The sequence below is a fragment of the Arvicola amphibius genome, chromosome 8, assembly GCF_903992535.2.
Source record: "Arvicola amphibius chromosome 8, mArvAmp1.2, whole genome shotgun sequence".
Lineage (NCBI taxonomy): Eukaryota > Metazoa > Chordata > Mammalia > Rodentia > Cricetidae > Arvicola > Arvicola amphibius.
Window position 1 is genome coordinate 7,023,754 of NC_052054.1, and position 24,359 is coordinate 7,048,112.

Below are 24,359 nucleotides of genomic sequence, written 5' to 3' on the forward strand. Positions count from 1 at the left end.
GGACACTTCAAATTTGATTGAAATTCTTCTGATACCATGTAAGGCATTTTCTTTTAACTTTTGTGGCTTTGCATTCAGATAACAGTCAAGACCAAGCCTTCAGAAATGATATCTTATTGTTCTCTGTAGTTCACCAAATTCCATTCATCAACCATGTTACTGTCAAAGGAATGACACGGATGCGAAGCGACAGACACTACCATGATGAGGTCTGTCTCATTTTGCTGTCAGTCCCATTCCATCAGTACGCAGCAAATGTTAGAAACCAAGCCAGGTCCTGAGAGCAAGCAGAGAAAAAGAGAAGGGACAGTTCCTATACCTCTCCGCTTCATGAATAAACATTCCGGGGAAACACAGGCCAACTGGGTGCTATCTGTGCATTAGTGCCTTTGCAAAGAAACAAGGCCAGCAGGAAAGACCGCTGTCCGTGCCTCAGGTGTGACGAGGGAAGCTTCCCTAAATGAGGCCTTGGGTGAGTCAGGGAACCATTCTCCTTGCTCGCGACTCTGAAAATGAGCACTAAGGAGAAAATGGGTCGCTGGCCAATGATACGGGATGGCGGGTGCTCCTCTACAGGTGTTCTTGTTCTCTGTCTCATCCCAAAAGGAAAGAATTGGCGGAGGATCTGGTGAGTATCTGTCTGTCTGTCCTGCCACTGCAGAGTCCCTGATGGAGGCTCTGAGCACTTGATGAGTGTGGCCTCAGATTCCCCCACAGACTCTTCCTTCCTTACCTTTACTACACGTCACTTCTTCTGGGCTTCTTTGAACACTGGTCTCCGGTTTGCCCACCTGTGCTTTATGCTTGAATGTTCACGGTTTTGTTGTTGTTTGTTTTAAGATGGACTCTGATTATGTATCCCAGGCCACCCTGGAACTCATATTCTCCATGCCTTGGGCTCCTGATAATATTTTTGGGGATTACAGACAAATCTCTACCCAGGGCTTTGCATTTGGATCTTAATCACGTGCTCTTGGCTTATTGGTCATTCAGTTATTTACCGTTCTGCAGAGGGTTTTTTTCCCTACACTCTGGCCTAGTAGGGTGTGTCCCTGGTCATTTTTATGTTTCAAATTTGCAGATGCATGCCAGGCAAGGATATTTGATTGTATTTATTGTTCTCAGAAATTCTCAGAGTCGTTTATTGTTATTTCTATTTTAGATGAAGACACTGAGGTTCAGAACATCTTACCCACCTGTGCCCAGATCCTAACAGCTGCGAAGCAGCCCACATGGCATTGGAATCAGGTTACCCCTGACCCCAGCATTGTGCCAGCTGCAGTGCATGGCTGCATTCTCCCTCCTTCCTTTCCTCACGTATCTCAGTTGTTAACTTTAATGTTGCTTTCTAGAGACACTGTGCTGCCCAACAAGCACTATAGATAACCTCGGGCGGCTAGAGTGGATCAAGGCAGAGACCATGGGGGCACTAGAATTATTCAGAGCCAAGTTTAAAATCCGTTGAATGATGAATGTCTGGGAAGCCCAGCAACTCTGGGTAAATTTCATTGCGAAAAATTGCTTTTCATCAGTAAACTTACAAAATGAACATTGACTTTCCCAGTGATCTTCAATAGAATACAGTGTCATCTGAGCACGGACATAGGCACTCACTAAATGATACTTGACAGCAGCAGAAATGTCACCCCAAATCATTGTCCCCAGGGCGAGCCTGTAGCTCACGACCCCATAGTGGTCTGTTCTGTTTGCACAACAGCCATGGAGACAGAACATGTGCATTTCATTTTGGAGCAGATTTCCAAGAGTCAAAGCCTGGAAGATGCTATTCTATAAAAGCATGCACTATTTCTCCATGGTCTTTATCCCTGGGTTCACTGGCAATTTGTGCTGGTGCTTTTCCTCCCAAACAGTTCTCTCCGTTGCCTCAGTCACCATGCTTCCTCTAGCTAGTGTTTCTTCTGCAGATATTGCTAGTCTTTCCTTAAAATACCCTCTTTTTTTCCTTTTTGCTATGTGTATATACCTTTTCCAAAAGAAAAATAGATTTATAGATAGATAGATAGATAGACACTAATGACAAACTTTTATTTGTTTCTGAGTATCTTTAAAAATAGATGTTGCTCTAAAAATTTGTCATTTGCTATTTTAAGTGTAATGCTTTGTAAATTTTAAATGAAACAAGCCCAAAAGGACTCAGGAAGAAATTTCAACAAAAAATAAGCTAAATTAAAATCTTTTCTATACTAAGTAAAAAATAACTGAGAAAAAATATCTTAGTAGATCATTATCTGAGATACTTTTGATGAACATCTACAGATTTTTTAAAGTATTAATAAACTTATTTCTAGAAAAAGAATCACATTTAATTTTCATGCTTCATATTTGTTCTGGGTTGTTCTGATATAAACTATGATTCTTAATTAAATAAACATAGTACGTGCTCATTAGTTGTGGAGGTTTATTTACCAAGTTAAACTCTATGTATATACATACATACTTAGCATTTTAGTACTTATTGTTATTAGATCTTACCATAGAGCTAAGTCTCTTACAGGCTTTCCATGGTGTAAGTCCATGCCACAATTGCTATCAAAAGCCCATTTAACCTGATTTTAAAAAAATAGTAAGTGATTTCTTATGAAGTTCTGGTCTAATTTCCCAAAATTATTTTTCTAATATTTATAGACAAACCAAAAGAAGAGTTTTATCTCACACTAAGTGTTTGCTAACATTAAAAGTTATTGTGGTCCAACTTTGGTCTTTGGTGCAGCAGATACCAGCTGTGTTGGGGAGTGGCCACTCGCCAGGCCTTCCTGGCTGTGCGGTCATTACTGCTGCTGATATAAAGTGTGCTGGAGTTTGGGAGGAACCATTTGCAGGATTGTAATGAGCCACCAGATGGTTTCGACAGGTGATCAAACCACAGGTCATTGCCTGAAAAGTCAGGCAAACTGGGTTGAAAATGGGCTATTTTCTGAAATCAGAACCTTTAATCAGTTAGGAAAATGTAGCTGGAAAAGTAAAGCAGCCTTTAAGCACGATGAGTTACTGCACAGTGGCCACAGGAAGTCAGGGAGGTCCAGCATCACTGGTGGAGCCAAACACTGCTTTTCCCAGCCTTCCCTTGTCGGCCTTGCCGATGTACTCAGGGTTGACCACCAAAGGCTCAGTTTCAAAGGCAATTACGTAGAACAAACAATGATTTCAATAATTTTAATACTATTAAAATAGGACTCTCCATTTTCTTAATGATGACAGAAGCCTGGCTGTTATAATGTAACCTTCCCTGCATGATGTAGTTAAATGAAGATTTATAACCAATTTATACTTAATCTTTTGACAACATTCATTTAACATTGCCAAATAACAGAAGCTGAGAAACTTTTAGCTTTAGACCCCTGACACTGTCAAAATAATCATCCCACTGAATGTCATGGTAATGGGCCTAGCAGAGCATTCCACATCAAACTGGCACAGAGATTAAGTTGTCTTAGGGTCAGCTTGTTGGGATTTCATCATTTGCAAGCAAAAAGATTTTCTCATACTGCAATGAGAACTCAATGCAACTCAAACCTGGTTGGCTGATGATTCCTCCCCTTAACATTGACCATGTTATTAACTGGCACATATATTAATTGGGATATGTATATGTATGTATGTGTGAAGGCTTTAACACCCTGAGAAGAATGTAACAGAAGCTTAATCTGTTTTAATTTGACCCAAGAGTCAGTTAAGAATTCTCCAGTGGTTGTTTGAAGATGGGAGTGCCGGGGAGAAAGAAATTTCTGTGGTCTTGAGATGCTATCCGCAGGCAGAAAGGGCATGAAGAAAGGTGAGAACTTACTGTACACTTACCAAAAGAGCTACCAAGCCAGACCTTTAATGAACTTCTCTCTGCTTCAAAACAAGGATTATTACAGAGCAAGTCACAAGACATGAAATGACAATCAGAGCAAAAATGCTGAACTTAAGTCATTTATGAGGGATAAAACGATCAAGAGAAATTAGCTATTTCTCAACAACGAATGCCCATCAGAACATACATTTTGTTATCTATCTGCTTTACACATATTCAACAAAAATCTACAAGCAGATGCTGATGTTAGCAACTGTTTTAAGAAATGAGTCTTGAATTTTCATTTTAACTGTAACAAGTGATCCTGATATTGCCTTAAAAATAACTCCTCCAAGTCTGGGATTGTAATCAAAACTAATAAATATCTTATACTTGTGTTGCCAAAACTCAGATAAACACTGGTCATCCGGGAATATATATTTCAGTTAATTAAATGCATTGATATTCATTTCCTGTTTATAAAGTTATACTGTAAATACTCAATAGCCAGCACCTGCCACGTCAGACAGTACAGGAGCATCCCCACACTCTGGAGGACTCTGCTCAGCCCTGGCCTGGAATGCCTGTCTTGACACAACGCTTGCCCATGCAGATCAGTTTTCCATTAAAAAATGTGTACCAGCGGGGCAGCAGTGGCGCATGCCTTTAATCCCAGCACTCGGGAGGCAGAGGCAGGCGGATCTCTGTGAGTTCGAGACCAGCCTGGTCTACAAGAGCTAGTTCCAGGACAGGCTCCAATGCTACAGAGAAACCCTGTCTCGAAAAACCAAAAAAAAAAAAAAAAAAAAACAAAAAAAAAACAAACCAATGTGTACCAGATGCCTAGATTTAAAACCTTTCAGGTTTCATGTACTTATCCGGATAGCGAGGTCAGAGCGTGACGCATGGAGGCACAGTCTAGTTTGAGTGAGAGGGGAGTAGAGGAAAGCAGACCCCGAGAAGTAAGGCTTGTGGAACCCAGGAGCGGAATTTACTAAGCAAGTGAGTTCCACTCCCCCAGCGAAGGCCCTGAGGAGACATTTAAGGAGCACGATGCACTCGTTGATTTACTTTGGGAAAGAGAGTCTGACAGCAGTTTGGAGGCCTGATAGGTTCTAGACAGGACAGCTGGAGGCAAGCGAGCCATTAGTACCAGTCCAGAGGAGAAGAAATGTTCATGGGGGCAGGACTGACCGTGCTGGGTCAACTCACCCCTGCTGAAATAGTGATACGCATCAAGCAACAGGTCAAAGTGTCTATTTACCTACTTTTCAGTGGGTAGAGAAAGTAGGCTGTTGCTTGATGTTGGCATCTGTTAGAAAATGAGTCTTGAATTTTCATTTTAACAGTAACAAGTGATTCTGATGTTGCTTTCGAAACAGTTTTAAGGGGCTGGAGAGATAGCTCAGCAATTAAGAGCACTTGCTACTCTTTCAGAGATTGGGGTTCAGTTTCCAGTACCTATGCAATGGCTATCAACTCTCTGTAACTCTAATTCCAGGTGACCTGCCCCTCTCTTCTGACCTATATAGGTAGCAGGCTTACACATGGTGCACAGGCATACATGCAGGCAAAACACATACGCATAAAATAGATGTTTATGATTCTGTGTGAAATATTACCTATCATGGCAGGATAAAAATACTCAAACCACTCACCTCTTCCTACATGCTGCTCTGTATCTGACATATGATTAATTTAGCAAACAGGTGTTTATGTGGTCTTTTTTGTTTTTTGTTTTTGTTTTGTGATCACTGTGGAGATGCAGTTTGGAATGCCGAGAGATTTTACTGGGCAGGACAACTGTTGATGTCAATGAGTATATACGGACAAGCAAGGCCGGGACATTTCCTAACATGGATAGTCAGCTCACTGAATGCACCAGGACTATAACAGCCTGAGGAAGGGCTTGATGGGAACGTATAGACCAGCAAGTCATTTCTGTTCATTTAAGATGTGTCTTTGCATCCACTTCAGAGCTAGTCACTAGGATGAATATTACTGATTTTGTAGTTTGTCTTGATCCGAGATATAGAGATGAAAGAAGCAGGCTCCAATGGCCTAGGAAACTGCAGTTCCACAAGGAGACAAGCGTACAGTGCAGCACACACTGGATTGTAATGAGGAGCATCACTGGCCGTGGGGTGGGAAGCAGGAATAAGGCTTCTCAAGGAGGAAGCCACACCTAACGCTGCACCAGGCCTTAGTGAGAGCCCAGCTTCCTAACAGGGCGTGGGGACATTTCTCCCAGAGAGAGGGTCATTCTGGAGTCCTGAGGATACAGTGGAGCCAGGAAGTGCTCTGCTTTCCTCGCCGTGATAACACAGGGTGTGCAGCTGCCACCACATTCAGAAACTAAGTCGACACGAATCCCCACATGAAGAAACTTCTGCGATAAAAGACAATTTTTGTATTTTAAACATCCGAGTAAACAGTGTATTACTTTGTTTTCTTTCGTTTTTGGAGACAGGGTTTCTCTGGGTAGCCATGACTGTCCTGTAGTCCTGTAGAACTAGCGCTGTAGACCAGGCTGGCCTCAAACTCAGAGATCCACCTACCTAATAGCATTACTTTTAATAAAGGTATATAATCCAAATTTTTAAATTAATAAAGATCTATCTTGCAGTTGTTACCACAAGTAAGATATAATATACAATATATCTTTTTAAGGAGACAGAATTTGGCTGACCAGATGGCTTAGTGGGTAAAGGTGATTGCTGCTAAGCTTAACCGCTCAAGTTAAAACCCTAGAACCAACATGGTGAACAAAGAGAAACAACCAGCCACCACAAATTGCGCACACACACACACACACACAGAGAGAGAGAGAGAGAGAGAGAGAGAGAGAGAGAGAGAGAGAGAGAGAGAGAGAGAGGGAGAGAGAGAGAGGAAGAGGAGCTGGTGCTTTAGTGCCAATATCCTCCGTCAGACACTCCTTTAAGCTAGCAGCTCTGTGATCCTGGGTGTCAAGTCACTGCCCCTTCAGCAGGAAATCTCAGCTTCAGGGAGATGGGGGGCTTTTGTAAAGCGGTGATGTAATAATATTTCAGATCAGAATTCTTTTTGCAACATGGATCTTGTCTTACTTGGCAGAAGAGCTGAGAGCTCACAGAGGTCTCAGTAGCTACAGCAAGAGCCTATCCCGGATCACACCTCGGAGAAGGGGATGGAAGGATGATCCGGGGAGTCAGGAGAATAAGATCCGGATGAAAGGTGCTGTAGAGAGGAGGCCTGCATCCCATTGTCCTGCAGGTTCTCAGCTGTCTGCGGTGCTCAGCATCCTAATGACAAAGAACCAAGGTTCACACATTCCAGTCAATGCAGGTGAAAGAGACCTTGATACCACTGAAAGCCATCTTTGGCTATTCCTACATCTGAGCTATCCTTCCAGGAACCCGAGTGCTTACTTGTTTCATCTAGGGCTTTTTGAAGGCCTTCCTAAAGTTTCCTCAGGCTGGGATAGCATTACTTTTAATAAAGGTATATAATCCAAATTTTTAAATTAATAAAGATCTATCTTGCAGTTGTTACCACAAGTAAGATATAATATACAATATATCTTTTTAAGGAGACAGAATTTGGCTGACCAGATGGCTTAGTGGGTAAAGGTGATTGCTGCTAAGCTTAACCGCTCAAGTTAAAACCCTAGAACCAACATGGTGAGCAAAGAGAAACAAGTAGCCACCACAAATTGCACACACACACACACACACACACACACACAGAGAGAGAGAGAGAGAGAGAGAGAGAGAGAGAGAGAGAGAGAGAGAGAGAGAGAGAGAGGAGCTGGTGCTTAGTGCCAACATCCTCCGTCAGACACTCCTTTAAGCTAGCAGCTCTGTGATCCTGGGTGTCAAGTCACTGCCCCTTCAGCAGGAAATCTCAGCTTCAGGGAGATGGGGGGCTTTTGTAAAGCGGTGATGTAATAATATTTCAGATCAGAATTCTTTTTGCAACATGGATCTTGTCTTACTTGGCAGAAGAGCTGAGAGCTCACAGAGGTCTCGGTAGCTACAGCAAGAGCCTATCCCGGATCACACCTCGGAGAAGGAGATGGAAGGATGATCCGGGGAGTCAGGAGAATAAGATCCGGATGAAAGGTGCTGTAGAGAGGAGGCCTGCATCCCATTGTCCTGCAGGTTCTCAGCTGTCTGCGGTGCTCAGCATCCTAATGACAAAGAACCAAGGTTCACACATTCCAGTCAATGCAGGTGAAAGAAACCTTGATACCACTGAAAGCCATCTTTGGCTATTCCTACATCTGAGCTATCCTTCCAGGAACCCAAGTGCTTACTTGTTTCATCTAGAGCTTTTTGAAGGCCTTCCTAAAGTTTCCTCAGGCTGGGATTTTCATTGGATGAACGAATATTGTCATACGTAAGACCCGAAGCAATGTACAGACGAGAGAAGATCACTGGCTACCAACACTGAACTGGGTCGTGGACCTCAACTCTGGCCACCTATAAGGTCCTGTGCGTTTCAGAGTAGATGATCCTAATCTAGTTTGGAATCATGGTCACTGGAAACCGCATCAAGTCTGAAACTGAAAATCACAGGACTTTTTATACAAAGACTCCGTGATGCTAATGTATACACTTATCCTTTCTTTTGTGTGCTTTCTGCTGTCCTAAAAACACCAGGAATCTCCCCTACTGCATATGCATAATGAATAGTCTTTACTATATATGTATTACACACACACACACACACACACACACACACACACACCAGACTGCATGTCAGTCTGGAGTTTTGGTTGTAATTCTAGCCTTAGCCTTTGATGGCTGAGCTGTCACTCCAGCCGTCCGTGTCAGTTCTACCCTCAGATTTTAAAGCTGCTAAGGAGCCTCTTGTGGGACAGTGTCAGGCACAGCGAGGCCCTACCTGCTTCTTTACCAGGGTTGTCATTCCCCAAACAGCCAAGCACCTTAGGCAGATGAGGTTTCAGTCAGTTCAGAAAGCTAGAACCTGGGGCATTGGGCACTGGAGCTGGATCTTGGCGGTAGAATGCTGTCTACCATGAATCAGGTTCTGCTTTTAATCTCCATTTTTCTATTTTAATTTCCCCACATTTTTTTTCTAAAGGTTCTGGGAAACATGCACTGGCCTATAAGGGTTCGGTGCGCTAAAATCTTCTTCTTGTGTAGGAAGAGGGGACCGTGGAGGGAAGTATGTAGGCAGGATGGTGAGCAGCCTAGGCAAGTACCTCCCTGAGCTCTCAGGGCACGGAGTCCTAGTGAGCTTGCTGAGTATCCCCAGATCCTCAGTGATGTGATCTCTCGGGGAGATGAGTATTTATTCACCTGGCTCCAGACCCTTCTGAGTTAAAGGTAGAGGCGGGGGTCAGGAACATAACTCTACCCATGAACCGCTGAGAACCTAGGAGATCTGTTTGAAGTATGCCAGTCCCTACAGAAGTGGGGTTCTTCCCTGTCCTACAGACATTCAGCCTGAGACTTTAGAGGGGCAAGTGTTTAGCTCACAACAGTGGGGACTCCTGAGCCAGCTGCAGTGTACAGACATGGAGTCCAGGATGCCTTTGGAGTCAGGACCCCACTCCTGGAGTCTGTGCTGTGTCACTGGTTTTTAGAAGCATGCACCACTCACAGCAGCATTGGCTTGACCAGAGAACAGGTCACTGTCATTTTTCCCATCACCGAGCATCACCATATGTTTATAATTCATCACTGTATCAGTAAAGAAAAACGATTCTCCCATTCTAACAGGTAGTAACATTACAACCTACCAAAGGTTTCCAAAATCAATAATGGGAAAGATAGGCTTTATTAACATCACGTGTCTTGTCTTATCATTTGGTATAGGGCACACACAATACCGGAACATCCAAAGCTGAAGAGACTTGTTTAATGATCAGAGTAAATAGGGTACATTATATTTAAAGTATTTATGCAAAGCTAAGTATTTTGTCTGCTGTAGATGAAATCAGATGCAGGATGTGGGAGTGCGAAAGCTCACACCACGCTTTCTGTAGTCTCTCATTAAGGCCATTTTGATTGCTCATTTACTTAATGGGTTTCTTTCCCTAATACCCAGAACATTTACAATAGGAAACTTAAATCAATCAATTTTGATAAATCTTAAGTACCAGGAAAAGGATGACTTTGTGACCATGCAGCCCTACCATGTTGGGCTACTTTCGGGTCGATATCCAGTCGGATGGAAATGCATCAATCCTGAAGACCAAGCTCTAACTTTCCTCCCTGCTAATTTCTGACCCTGAGCACTGCTGTTGAATGTGGTAATGGAAATTTCCATAAAAGCATTAGCATTAATAGAAGGAAAATATTGGTGATGTGGGGGATAATCAGGAGCTGAGATGTCTTTTATGATTGCTGAACTTAATGTGTATCAGCTAAGCAGTGTTAAATCCCAGTTTTTTAACAGTTGTGGCATCTGTCCCTGTTGGTGGAGACTGCTCTTTCATTTCCTGGCCACTCACGAATAATCACACAGAAACTCTATCAATTACAACACTGTTTGGCCTATTAGCTCAGGCTTCTTATTAACTAACTCTTACCCCTTAAATTAACCCTTTTCTATTCATCTGTGTATCATCATGAGGCTGTGGCTGAACAGTAAGTTTCTGGTGTCTGTCCACCTGGCTTTATTCTGTCTTGCCATAGGCCAAGTAAAACCAACCAGTAAAACAACACATATACAGAAGAACATCCCACATCATGTTACCACAGTAGTTACTAAAATCTGCCACCTGGGTCAAAGTTCATATCATTTGGTTGTGGGGTCGGGGGGGTGGAAAGTGGGTTCTTTATATGACATGCATTCAAACCTGCCTGCTGCTCTGGGGATATCACTTACCCTAGGAGCTTCTGCTTGCTCAGTGGTGAAGCTTTGATGATTGTACCTGATTTCAAAGGATAGTCACTAATTTGTCAAGTTGGCCATTAAAATGGAATTTTGGAACCTACTTCGAATCCTTCACAGTTCCATTTTAATAGCAAAATATGACAGTTATTGTTTTATATGGACTTAGTGTTTTCAGTGTATCTACCTGCTAGGATGGATTTGTGTAATTGCTTTCTGTTCCTACCCGTTTTAAAAGTACAATGGCTGGGGTGGTGGCGCACACCTTCAATTCCAACACTTGGGAGGCAGAGGCAGACAGATGTCTGTGAGTTTGAGGCCAGGCTGCTTTACAAGAGCTAGTTCCTGTCTTGAAAAATCAAAAAAGAAAAAGAAAAAAATACAGTGTACTCATAACCCTCCCATCATAAGGAAAAATGACCTCAGTACACTGTAAGTAAATTTAAGGGTTTGCACCATGGTTTGTGTTCCACACCACTACTGAACTGTAAAGGATTTGGTTGGGGATAAAGCAATTGTAAAATTAATTAATGAAGAATAATTTCTAAATCTTAGAGTAGATTTAAGATATAAGTGTTATGTAAGAACGATAAAATGATGGAAATGGTCCTTTGGATGTGGGATTGGCTTTTCCTAATGGCAGAGCAATAAATAAGAACAGGCAATGTGTACTCGCCAGACACTGTGCCAGGCTTCACCTGTTTTGCTCCCTTTACAATCCTTACCATAGCCTGCAAGCTGGTACATCTCAGGTTTGGAGATAAGAAGATGGCAATAAAAGTCAGTAGATGGCTCACAGTGGCACCGTGTGCCTCAGGTTTGCATAGCTGTTCAGACCTCTGTCAGTGAAGATGCACACATCGGGGGCTGTAGATATTTCCTTTAGTCCTGCCTATACAGTTGTCTGAAGTGTAAATAATTTGATCTAACCATGGTTCCCAACAGCCTCTGTAGTAGGTGACTTTCCTGGCACTTACCCCTTGCCTGTTTCTAAGAAAAATGAGCATCTAAAATGTTTTCTGCTTGGCTTTGTACTTTATTTGCAAGAGCACAATACTCAAATTATGCTTCACCCTACAATTTTATCTTGACTTGGGAGATCTGATCTCTTTATTACTTTCAAAATGAATAATGAAAAAATAAATTGGCAACAACAACCGAAAAGAAATCAAGCAAAGGAATTACATTTAATCAGCCGTTTTTGCCTCACCAGATGAAATTATTGTGCAGATACATTAATTAAAAACCCAAGCAGAAAGACTTGAGAATTAAGTTATAACTTTTTAAGGGTAGTCTCCTTAGAGATGGCTAAACCTATTTTAGGAGCACATGTATTGGATGGCTGAATATAATTGGAAGTTGTTTATGTTACAGCATTACCTTGGTGACTCCACAGGCGTTAAGCACAGGGCTGTGAAAAGCATAGAATAGTATGGCTATACTTAGTTGCCTTAAATAACTCAGTGGAGATGGACTGGAATGGAAAGTGCTGATGCATTACTGCCCTCCTTAATAGAATCTCATCTAGGCACGAATCCACAGACTCCGATTCTTGTCAGGGGACGGGGAGACAATTGAAGCTGGTCTTGAATTCCTGGCCATTTTGCCTCCACACACCCAGAGCTGAGATCTTGAGCCTACACCAACATACCTGGCTCAGATTTTGACCCTGAAAATTTCATTATGCTAAGTGTTTGGTAATGTGTTTTATGTTGCTGCTTGCCTTTACACTGGTACCTAGAACCTTTATAGCCCTTGATGATGTAGGAGAATGTGCTGACCACCAAACGCTCCAGGTACTTCTCTTAGCGTCGGGGCCATATTGAGACAGAATGGAATAGTACACACCGGGTGGTTGTATCCCTAGGGAGAACGGGCAAAGGTGTGACAAGTGTGAAGTAGAACGAGCCTAGGCCAGTAGTACGTACAGAGAGTGTCAAGTCCTTAGAGGACTAGGCATGGCATGGAGACAGTCACCTCCTGGGACCAGGAAGTAAGAAGGCTAGAAGGATGGCATCCTTTATCTTTTGACGAATGGCCTTCAGCACTGTTAGCTATGTTCTCTAGGGGGAGGATTCTAGGCGAATGATGATGCTCCCACGTTTGACCTGCCAAGCTGAGCAGTTTCTCACCTGGGATTTACCTGTGATACAAGTGGATGGATTCTGCATCCTTTGGTGATTTCAGGTGAGACACTGTGCAGAGGAGATGATTCAGGAAGTCTCTACTGTGTGGATTTAATGTGGAACCATACTAGACAATCTGTGTGCATTGTTTAGGCTGGAACTGTCAAAGCTCAAGGTTGGGATACATAAAAACTACATCCTCTCGTGTTATGTAAGAGATTTCTGCTAGACTTCATGACAGTATTGATCTTGATCGGGTTGCACTGTTTTAGTCGTTGGCTCATGAGACATACTCAGAAACTGTGATCGCGCCCTTGCTAAAACACTACAACTCATCCATGCAACAGCAGGAATTCTGGAAGATGATGAGGAAGAAGATCCCTTACCCTGTACGGTCCTCTGTCCCCAGATCGCTGTTACTGCTTAGGAATGTCCATTCTGAAAGAGACTTGCAGGAGGTGTCTAGGACTGAATCTCCTTCCTGTGCAATTGGAGCAAGTGGCAAGCTAAAGAAGCATTTGTGTGGAATATAGCTGATAAACAGTGCCATTTGTGCAGATAATATTGAAGTCTTTCATATTTAAGAAACAGTCATAAGGCTATCGTCAGAAGTGGGCAAGAGAGATGGAGGTGGAGCTACCAGGTGCCAGCCCTAGTGATAGGGAAGCTGGACAAAGACTGGACAGGATGCTTCGTGCTAGGACGCCGGCACTGGCTCTGTGGTATGGGACAAGACAGTTGTTCAGAGATGGCAGTGCAGAGCTGCATATGTGTGTGCTCTTAGATATTTTATGTAATCATCATATACTTGGAAAATGAAGGAAATAATTCTAGCAAGAATTTTCATTCCAGTCGGACGTTGAGGGTTGTTGTTGAAGCCCGTGTGAAGACTGAGTCCCTGTGGAAGAAGTTAGAGCACTGCACGAAAGAGCAGCCTTGCTGTGCTCCAGCTCTAAGTGGCCAGGAGCCACCGTCTCTGTCGTTCCTCCATTGCCTCTAGTTCCAAACTCTCCTTTCTCTTTCCCTCCTCCCCACTTTGTTTCTATATTAGCAGTTAACAGTGAGGGGCTGGACTTTCTGGTGAGGCTACAGTCTCTTTCCTTGGTATTGACTGTCTGTGTCCTTGGTATTGAGTGAGATGTGCCTAGACATGCTTGTGTTTTATTGTCTTCTGTACTGCCACCTGCTGCCCACATGAGGCTTCTGAAATGAAGTTTCTTTGAAAGTTAACAAAACCGAAAAGAGTAGTCCCTAGTCATGTTGCCAGGTCTTCATAGCCACAGGTAGCTGCTGGCCACGCAGCATTTGCACATGTGTCAGATGAGGCAGATGTAGGAAGGCCGCTATGGTGGCAGAGTTCTATTTAATGTTTTATATGACACTTTAATATGTTCATGTAGGGTAAATGCCTGTCGTATTAAAATGACTCTTTAGGTTTTAAGCCATAATTTAAAATGTCCTTAAAGTGACGGCTGTTAGGGTTGTGCTGATTTACAAGTACCAATGCAAATCAACCTTTTTCTTTGATTGTTGAGATTATGGTGATATCACCTCTCCCCTCCATTTCCTCTCTCTAAACCCTCCCATATATTCTTCCTTGTGCTCTTTCAAATTCAGTACATAATTTTAAAAATAAGGGCTTTATAAGCTGTGAACGTTACTAAGGCCTTCAGCAGTTTATTTTTCAGATCAAGAAAAAATATAAATGTAACGAGAAAGCTTGCTGAGTGGTTGTGTTTCTGAAGCGAGAGTAACCCAGGGAAAATGACAGAAGTAGAACGCAGAGGATGGTAGAGTCAGTGCTCAAAAGCATGCACCCGTTCAAAGGATCTCGGTCACTGTGGTTTTAACTTTTCTGTAGAGATAAAAATAAAAGCCCAATGAAAGCAGTATCTTATACTTTAAAAACCATTGTCTAGTGGGAAAACCTTCATAGCATACAGTGAAATACTTGTGTCAACTTGTATGGCTTGGCATGAAGGTGTTGACCATAGTGTGTGGTCAAAACAGCCTCTATTTTTATCACATTCATTGTGTAGAAATCTGTCTTTGCTGCATTTGTTTACTGCTGACATTTCTTCACAAAAGAGAGAGTTGTGGGTCAATGGATGCTCACCAGAGCTTCGAACCACTTCTTCCAGTCACCTGTATGCACTTCTGCCATAACTACACATGGCCTGATGTATCCATCTGGTGGTATCTGCATATACAGGTGGAAGGAGGTTAATTGGGAAGGGTACTCTATCCATGTGACTATAGGGCAGTCATCCCTACACTCAAAGATGACTTTCTAGCTCAACTGCTTTGGGGTACCTATGCTCTATAAGTAAGCTCATTGCTTCCTCAGCATGAGCTTTGGTGGGATTAGACTTTCGTTTGTCTTGCAGGCCTTATAAGGAAAGGACAGATGTTATTTATGACTCTCTGGGGACAGAATTCTTAAGACAGGAAGACAGAACATGACCATCACCATATATTCCAATAATATTTTAGAATTCTTGATATAGACACAAGTAGTTTAAGTTACTGTAGGTTCCAAAAATTTCCTGAGAAATGGAGTTTCCTGAGATGCATCCTTTAAAAAAGGCATCTCCAGTCATGCGAAGTTTAGAATGTGCCCCATCTCATCTGGCCTCTCCATGGAGACTCAGAGTTTCAAGATGTCACCCCTCTGTTGACAAAGATTTCTTTCCTACCTGGTCCTCCAGTCATTCAGTCCCAAAGAAAACACACAGAGGTCTACCTTAATTATAAAATGATTGGCCTATTAGCTCAGGTTTTTTTTAATTAACTCTTAAAACTTATATTAGTTCATAACTCTTGTCTTTGTTAGCCACCTTGCTTGGTACCTTTTTCTGTGAGGCAGTCACATCTTGCTATCTTGTTTCCTCTGAGGCTGGGCCACAACTGCAGGCTGAACTTTTTCCCCAGAACTCTGTCACCCTCTACTTCCTGCCTGACTACTGGCTAATCAGCATTTATTTAAAATACACGTGACAGAGTATAGATCATTGTTCCACAGCACTCCTCCCCCCTTTTTAAAAACAAGAACTCTGAATCGAATCTCCTTTGTTTAGCTTTTTTCCTGACCATTATCCATAACAACTTGTAACCAACATTCTACACAAAGGAAAATATCCATAATCCATTTTTGGGCAATGGGGGTGTAGTTTTTAAGGCTACTTCCTGCTTATTGGGGGTGATGATAATCTTATGGTGAACTAAAAAAAAAAAAAATTAAGATTATGGTCAAGTCCTGATTGGAAAATTCTGTGAGGCTTGATCATCTCAGCCAGCAGTCTTGAAACTGTTCTAGATGCAGAACTCAGAGGAAACTCCAACAGAGGTCCTATGAAATGTTGGATCATCTGGGCTATCTGCTCCTACTGGGGATTCTTCAGGGAGTCTTCCTTGATCAAACCTGATTTTTCTTAGCCCAGAATGAATCCACAGCCTCTCATTTTTCGTGGAAACAAAAACAAAACCTCTTCTCCAAAGTAACATATCCTTTGACTTAAATTTTGAAGTCAAGGCATTTTCAAAATATATATATTGGATTAATCAGCAGCATTTATAATCAAATATCTTTTAGCAGCTTTTGCTACTTCCTCAGCCATCAAACAATTTAAAGACAACACAATACAGTATCCAGACTCTCTGTGTATTTTCCATCTTTACACGGCTTTATTTTAACCCCCATTTCTTTTATCTTTATTTTTAATTTTTGGCTTCTTGAGACAGGGTTTCTCTGTGTATCTTGGCAGTCCTGGAATTCACTGTGTAGACCAGATTGTCCTTGAACTCACAGAGATCTGTCTGCCTCTGCTTCCTAAGTGTTGGGATTAAAGGTGTGTGCCACCACACCCAACTACTCTCTTTTTCATTTTCCTTTAAGGACTTTATCCTTTTATTTTTATCCCAAGACTACACATATTTTAAAACACACAGTAAACCATTTAGAGGTTTTCTTTGTCTTTGAATCTATCTTTCTTATATATCTCTCTTTTTCTGACCACATGAGTCTTTAATATACTAATCAATATGGCTAGGATTAAAGCCATGGCTTTTATGGCTGGATCCATCCCATTACTTAGCTTTTTTTCTTAGAGTCTAGCCTCATGGCAGAGGTAGTGGCCGAAGCCATGTTTATTGCCACAACTCTATGGTGTTTCAAGATCTCTGCCACCACCTAAAAAGAACGCAGTCAGCTTTTCATCAATACCATTTATGTGTTTTATTGCAGGACCTCTTAAAAGGTTTTTCAGCTAAAGCTTAAAAGTTTTGCTGCTAAAGTTGAGTCAGGAAGCCACTCTTAAGTGAGATGCACTTACCTCTAGCAAGCAGAGCCCACCCAAGAAAATGCTGCTATCAAGAAGCTGTGCTTAACTCTATTCTTTTCTATCTAGAATAACTTTAAAATCTCTCTCAGGTTTTTAAGTGGATTTGCTCAACCCCACGTCAGATGCCAATTTGTTGTAATCACACAGAAAGTGTATTAATTAAATCACTGCTTTGTCTATTATCTCTAGCTTCTAGTTTGCAACTCCTATATCTTAATTTAACCCATCTCCATTAATCTGTATATTACCATGAGGTCGTGTCCTACCAGCAAAGTTTCAGCGCATCTGCATCCAGTGGTGGTTCATGGCTTCTCTCTGACTCTGCCTCCTTTTCCCCAGCATTCAGTTTAGTTTTCCCCACCTAGCTCTGTTCCCCTATAGCTCTGCTATAGACCCAAAGTATTTCCTTTATTAACTAATGTTATTCACAGCATACAGAGAAGAATCCCACATCACCTTCTCTTTTCTGTTTAAATGAAAGGAAGGTTTTAACTTTAACATAGTAAAATTACATATAACAAAACAGGTATCAAGCAAGAATTACAGTTACAATATTTATCATCATAACTAAGAAAAACTATAACTATCAATTCTTCAACTCCATCAAAGACTCCAGAAGGATATAATATTACCTAAGTAAGCTATAAGTTCATTGTAAACAACTTCTAAAACTCAAGAATTGACAGAGATATCTTGCTGCCTGGACAATCGCCCAATGTTCTTCTGTACCTTTGGGGCATTCATCCTCAGCATACTTGCCCATAGTATTCAGCAGACTTTTCCACAAAGCAGGAAATTTCAAAGACAGTTCTGCCCATATTGGCAGTTTTCAGTCATATTTTTCTGTGTCCTTCAGAATGTCTAGCAGACTCTTTCATAAAGCAGGAACTCCCGAAGGATTGTCTCACCTTTAGGCAAGTTCAGCAGTCATTTCTCTATGGTTCCTACATGTTCAGTTCATCAAGCAGTCCAGACAAGAGCAGTCTCTTACCCAAATGGCTAACCAACTCCATAAGGAGCCTCTTCAATGCCATCTTCCTCTTGAAGTAGATTGGTGCTACCAGGAGCAGTTGTGTCTCACTGACATGAAAAATCCCAAGTTCTTAAAACATTTTAAATGCCATATCCTGTAGTCTTTGAAAGGTTTGAAGAATGCTTATCCATCTGAAATAAATCTCTGTACATCTACCAAATCGAACGAACTAACATGAGTACAAGCTTGTCTATTATAGATGATTATCTGTTAATCTATATTGCTTTATTATACATTGCATTTTTAAATGAGCTGCACAAACACAATACCTTATTCAAGAGCAGAAATACATATACACAGTATAACAAAATTGACCTTAAATCTGTATCAATAAACCAAGATCCATACCCATGCAAATCTCTATAGCATATCCCTTTTAAATGTAAATAAATGTGTATAAACAATATTTTAGAATTTGGGCATAGTTCTCTAGACTTCCTGATGATTATTTTGGGTGAAGTAATTTTTTGAGGGTATTCAAGGTAATCTTTCAGGGGATCTTGGCCCATCAAACCACATTAGTCTGGAATGAATCCACAGATTCTCATCCTCTATGGAAACAAAATCAGAACCTTTTTTCCAAAGCAACATATCCTTAGATCCATATTTTGAAATCAAGATACCTTTAAAATATAGATGTTGGCTTAACTTAGCAGTACCCAGAATTAAATGTCTCTCTGCCATCAAAAATGCAAAGAAAACACAATAGTATACATAATCCATACTCTCTTTGCATATTCCATCTTTCTGTGACTTATTTTTCTGCCAACTGAATCTTTCCTTTTCTCAGATTTCTCACCACTCCACCTCTACTTACTGCCTGGCTACTGGCCAATCAGCATTTATTTAAAACACAAGTGACAGGGTACAGACCATTGTCCCACAGCAACCCCCAGGGGTTTGCACAGTAACAACACCACCCCAAAGTTCTTAACAGCTTTCAGAGTTCTGCCATGTTATGTAAAACATGATGAACCTTAGCTTATCAGTCTACTTAGAGGTGTTAAGTAGACAAATTATTTTAAAACTTCTGTGGTTTTGTGTTTTAAAAACCCTTACCAAGCCTGGCGGCGGTGGCGCACGCCTTTAATCCCAGCACTCGGGAGGCAGAGGCAGGCGGATCTCTGAGTTCGAGACCAGCCTGGTCTACAAGAGCTAGTTCCAGGACAGGCTCTAGAAACTACAGGGAAACCCTGACTCAAAAAAAAAAAAAAAAACCCTTACCATCAGGATGCTGGAGGATTTAAGGATAGACATCCTTAAATGTTCAACTTAATGATGAAGGTTGCAGTCAGAAGTATCTATGAAGATTCCCACCAAAATGACCACAATTGATAAACTACAATAATGGTATTTAACTTATATGCAGTTTAAACATTTCTGTAGGTCTTAGCTTATTGTATGAAAAGAAGTACATCCTGTAAACATGAGCCGATTCACTTACTTTGGGTAATGAAGGAGAGACCTAGGGGGTTAGAACAAAAGATCTTAAGGGTCCAGAAGGAAGTGGGAATGGGAGATGCCCCTCAGTGACTAGCGGTGCTGCCTCCCTGGTGAAGATTTGAGGACTTTCACGGTATCACCCAGCTGTTGTCTCTGGAGAGATGACTCTGTGTGAGAGTATGAGCTGCAGGCTCCTCAGTCAAGCCAATTGGAACCCTGCCCACAAAGGTATGGGGCATTTGCTCTCATTCCTGCCCAGTATAGTCCAGGCCACAGCAGGACATAAAGCAACCTGTCCACTGTAAATTGTGTCACACTGCCAGCAAGGTAGGGAAGCCACTCCATGCAGGGCTCTCATGATTCAGCTGAACAGGCCTCAACTGTTTGCCTGAGTGGAGCCAACAGCTTGAAATGTGCTTCAGCCAGGACTGCCCTGACCTTGATCTCCCTTAGACTGGCTATTAATCGGCTGACTCGGGGTAGCAAGGTGTAATGGATTGCATGTCATCCTGTGGACTTCCAGGGTACCCACATGGCATGCAGCATTTTGTGTCTGGCTTCTCAAGGACTCGGCGAGGGTTGAAGCATGCAGGGGTGGAAGGGCTCCTGTCTTCCCCTGACGCATCATTAGCTGAAATAACACCGCAGACATTGCTGTTGCTCTGCTGGAAGGGAGGAGTCTGCAGGCCCTGTAATTTCAGCAAGGCTCCTCTAATCCTGAGCACTTGGTAATCTCCTCTGCCCACACTGCCCAGACTCCCGCTTTGGGAATGTTTGGCTCTTCTTTCAACCATTCTCTATTTTAATTGTTTAAGCTTCACAGAGGGTTATGAAAAGTGTGGGACTCGATTTTACCCCACTGCTGATAAGTTTTAACAGTGAGGAGACTGGAAATCCTTCACAGGGTTAACCCAGGTCAGAGCTGTCACACTTCTTGTAACCTTTTGATTGTCAGTCACTTATTATGTTATAATTGCTGTAACATTGACTCCTGGCTCTGTGTTTTACTTATGATCTACATATATTTCATGTAATAATTGTATTTGCTGATATCAATGCAATATTCATAGCTTGTATATCTTGCTCACAAGGCACTAAAACCATAGAGAGGTGTCAAAATAGACATTTAGCATCAATGCAAACATGGTTTTTAGTCTGTCTTCCATTTCACACTGACAGCTAAGTATTCATGGCTGAGGAGGGGCCACTATAAAATGTATTGCAGATGCCTCAGAATGCTCCTTATTTTATTATCATCTGTCTCACAGAGTTTTGTCAGATGCAGAGTAAGGCTGAGTAAAGAAGCAGCAGGGTCTTCTGGTGTTTTCTCATTATCTCTGTGCGTTTCCAGTCAGCTATATGATATGCATTTGAGTGACCAAAACTTTTCAGTCATGATCATAAGAAATACTTATTTTTCCTAGATGCTTCTGATGATGATTAAAATATAACATGTTTGCATCATGACAGTCTTGTATCCTACCCCCTAGCAACAGTTAGATAATTATCAAAACTTATCAAGTAAGTTGGCGAACTTAGGAATTTAGAAAGCAATCATCGTACCCTAAAAGCTTCTAGTCAGTTCTTCACAGACACAGAAGCATCAGATACCCATGAGGTTTCCTTATTTTAAAGAGTGGCACTTTGAGTTTATTGACACTTGAGAGAAATTATTTGATTAGATTGATTTATTTTATGTTCACCTTTTACTCTTGGGAATACTATGCTTGAATGGCAGTTGTCCAGCTAAAGAGACTGTCAGTAAAATGCAAAGGCTGCACTTCTGCACAGGCTGCCCCTCTGCACAGACTGCACAACTGCATGGACTTCACATCCATCTGCATAGACTGCACATCTGCACATGCTGAACCTCTGCACAGACTGCACATCTGCACAGACTGCACATCCATCTTCATAGGCTGTACAGCTGCACAGGCTGCACATCTGCATAGACTACAGTTCTGCCAAGGCTGCACCTCTTCCCAGGCTGCACAACTGCACATGCTGAACCTCTGCACAGACTTCACGTCTACACAGACTGCACATCCATCTGCCAAGGCTGCACAGCTGCACAGGCTGCACAGCTGCACAGGCTGCACCTGTGCACAGGCTGCAGGGTCCACCAACCTCCATGGGGTTTGGGGCTCATGTATTACTGAATTTTTGTCAAGTGTTCCCTAGAAACCCGACAGCTCTGGTCCAGTCACGCATATCATGAGGAAAGGCTGACTTGGCTGTTAAGATACAATTCTATGAGGAAACGATCTTGAGTCTTCACTGCTGTGTACAGAAGCATGAAATAGAATTCAGGGCTGTGGCCCCTGCATTTCCCAGACTCAGAATTTCCTGTCCTCTTCCCAGACTTCAGTAGCAAAAAAGAGTTTAATTTCCCGGTGCTGCAAACACTCTGGCAAGGCTCTTGGCAGCAAGCTGTATACTCTGATGAGTAGGTCACAGGGCTTTTGGCAAGAAGAGAGAACACCATCCTTTTCAACATAAAACTAAATTTTCTAAGTTTCTATCTCCTCCTGGAAATGTTCATTCTTCCAACCTCACTGCATGTTCCTGTGGAGGTTGTTGTGTGGCTTGCCTGTGCCAGGCTTTGATAGAGGGTGTCTGGGCTCATTTTGGACCAGCACTGACTGGGCACTCTCTCTGCTTTTTTCCAGCAGGTAAACCCACATACAACAGCTTCTATGTCTACTGCAAAGGCCCCTGCCACAGGGTCCAGCCTGGAAAGCTCCGAGTTCAGTGCAGTACCTGCAGACAAGCCACCCTGACCTTGGCCCAGGTAAGGAGGCAAGGGCAGTGTCCTCGGGCGGCTGCTCTCGCCTGGATTAATAAACGTGTCTCTAAGGAGCCCTCTCCCTGTTTCTGTTTGAGCCTCACCACGTGGAAAGTAAGATGTTCTTCTGAGAGGCTGTGATAGCCGATGGCATTCAAATATAGCCTTCCCTCTTGTAACCCCCGCTTGGCAGGGTCAGCTATTCAGGGTCCTCTGAAGGGGCGCTAACCTGCAAGACATGAGCTGTAAAAGAGGAAGGAGACCAAGCAAGATTCTATTGTCAAGGTCTCCGTTTATTGGGGTGAAAGTTACAGCTTATATACCCTTGAATGGGGTGGAGGTAGGTAGGCAGGAACTCTGCCGGGGTAACTGAAGGTCATCAGCCAGCACCTGGAGTAAGCCGAAGCATGTGATTCATTAACATTGGAGTAAGGGGTGGGTTCCGTTAACAGATGTGATCCATTAGCATTGGAGTAAAGGGTGGGTTCCGTTAACGGATAGCTCTCAAGATAGTGGGATGAGGGGTGGGTTCTCTGTAAACATCCTTAGGACAATGACCTCTGCTATCCCTGTAAGGACAATGTTCCCTGACAAATCTATCCTTAGGAAAATGGTCCCTGACACCCTCTGGGCTTTCTTCTGCTCTGTAAATTCATCTGTTGCATAGCACAGCGGTATCTCCCTGACACACACACAACACACATACACACACATGTATACACACACACACACACACACACACATTCTACATCTTTTTTTCAGCTCAGGCTTGCATAGAGCCTAGTTATAAGTTATGAGCCTAGTGGCCTCACAACATGAAGGGGTTATTTTGGGGAAGACTCTGAAGGAATTTGAGGACTGGAAATATGCTGTGTTGGGACTTGTGCGGTGTGAGCTGGTCTACACATGTAGAACACACTAGCGGTCCCCTGGGAACAGTATGCTGAGGTTGATCCATTAAGCGACAACTTTCCGATAATAGTAGTAAGAGTAAGGGCGGTTGTAGAGCCCCGCGTCCGCACTGAGAGCAGTGGTACCAAAGTGAGCACTGTCACACCTGCTTGCCTTCCTGCATCCCGGCCCAGAGTCGTTCTCATGGTTTTAAATCACCAGGGAAGAAATATAAAAGGATAAGCACCACTGTGTGACCCAGGCCATTCTCTGACACTTCAGTTCCACTATTCATGAATGAAGTTTGGTGAAACCTGGGCCACCTCCTCCTGTTGTCCATAGCTGTGTGCATGGACACCGGCAGGATCGCTGCTGGAGCCCGAGTATTCATTTGAGAAAAAGGCTCTCAGCCTTTGATATAAAATATAAGAGCAGTCGCTGAAAGGGTTCCATGTGACGTGGAAGTCCCGAGTGAATGTGTGCTGTTGACATGAGCTGGCCATGTCAAGGGCTCCAGTGCCTCAGACCAGCTAGAAAATGTCAAAGCCTTCCTGTTCACGGCGAGGCGCAGAAGGACAGTAAAGTCTCTTTCTGTCCATGTACATATGTTGATAGTGTATACAGAAAATGTCTACAACTGCTTTCTCTGCCCCTGGATATTCACAACCTGAGGACTGCTCCCCTACAGAGACTGCTCCTACCCAGACTAAACCTGTTACCTCTATCTGCTGTGCGCCATTGCCCGGCCTCCTTATCTATCAGTATGTAATCACCTCCACGTTTAGCTGTAAGCAATGACTTTCCCCTGCCCCGTTCAATGTATATGATAAATACCCTGAGCTTCCAGGCTCCTGACACTTCTCTGTCAGAGATTTCAGTCCACCCGATCTCAGCCTGTCTACGTGTCTCCCCGAGTTCGTCCTTTCTTTATTCCCTTCCACCCCAGTCTGGTCTGCTCCAGGAGCTGGGCCTGTCGCTGCAGCAGACTGATATTGATGAGCCATAGGGCAGTAGCGTTTGGAACATCTGCTTATCACAGCCATGAGAGCACAGGCAGAGAAGCCCGAGTTCAAGGCAGTCAGTGCTCCGCTGGGGATGAGTA

General features: G+C 42.7%; 1 protein-coding gene across 4 annotated transcripts in view; it reads left to right on the top strand.

Moving 5' to 3' along the window:
- Positions 1-24,359, top strand: part of Prkn (parkin RBR E3 ubiquitin protein ligase) — a 1,148,335-nt gene that overhangs the window by 396,377 nt on the left and 727,599 nt on the right. For 3 of the 4 annotated variants that reach the window (XM_038339600.2, XM_038339601.2, XM_038339603.1), the window contains exon 4: positions 22,251-22,372. In XM_038339600.2, coding sequence (XP_038195528.1) covers positions 22,251-22,372 — 122 coding nt within the window. The remainder of the gene's footprint in view (positions 1-22,250; positions 22,373-24,359) is intronic. The other variant, XM_038339602.2, reaches the window with a different exon arrangement.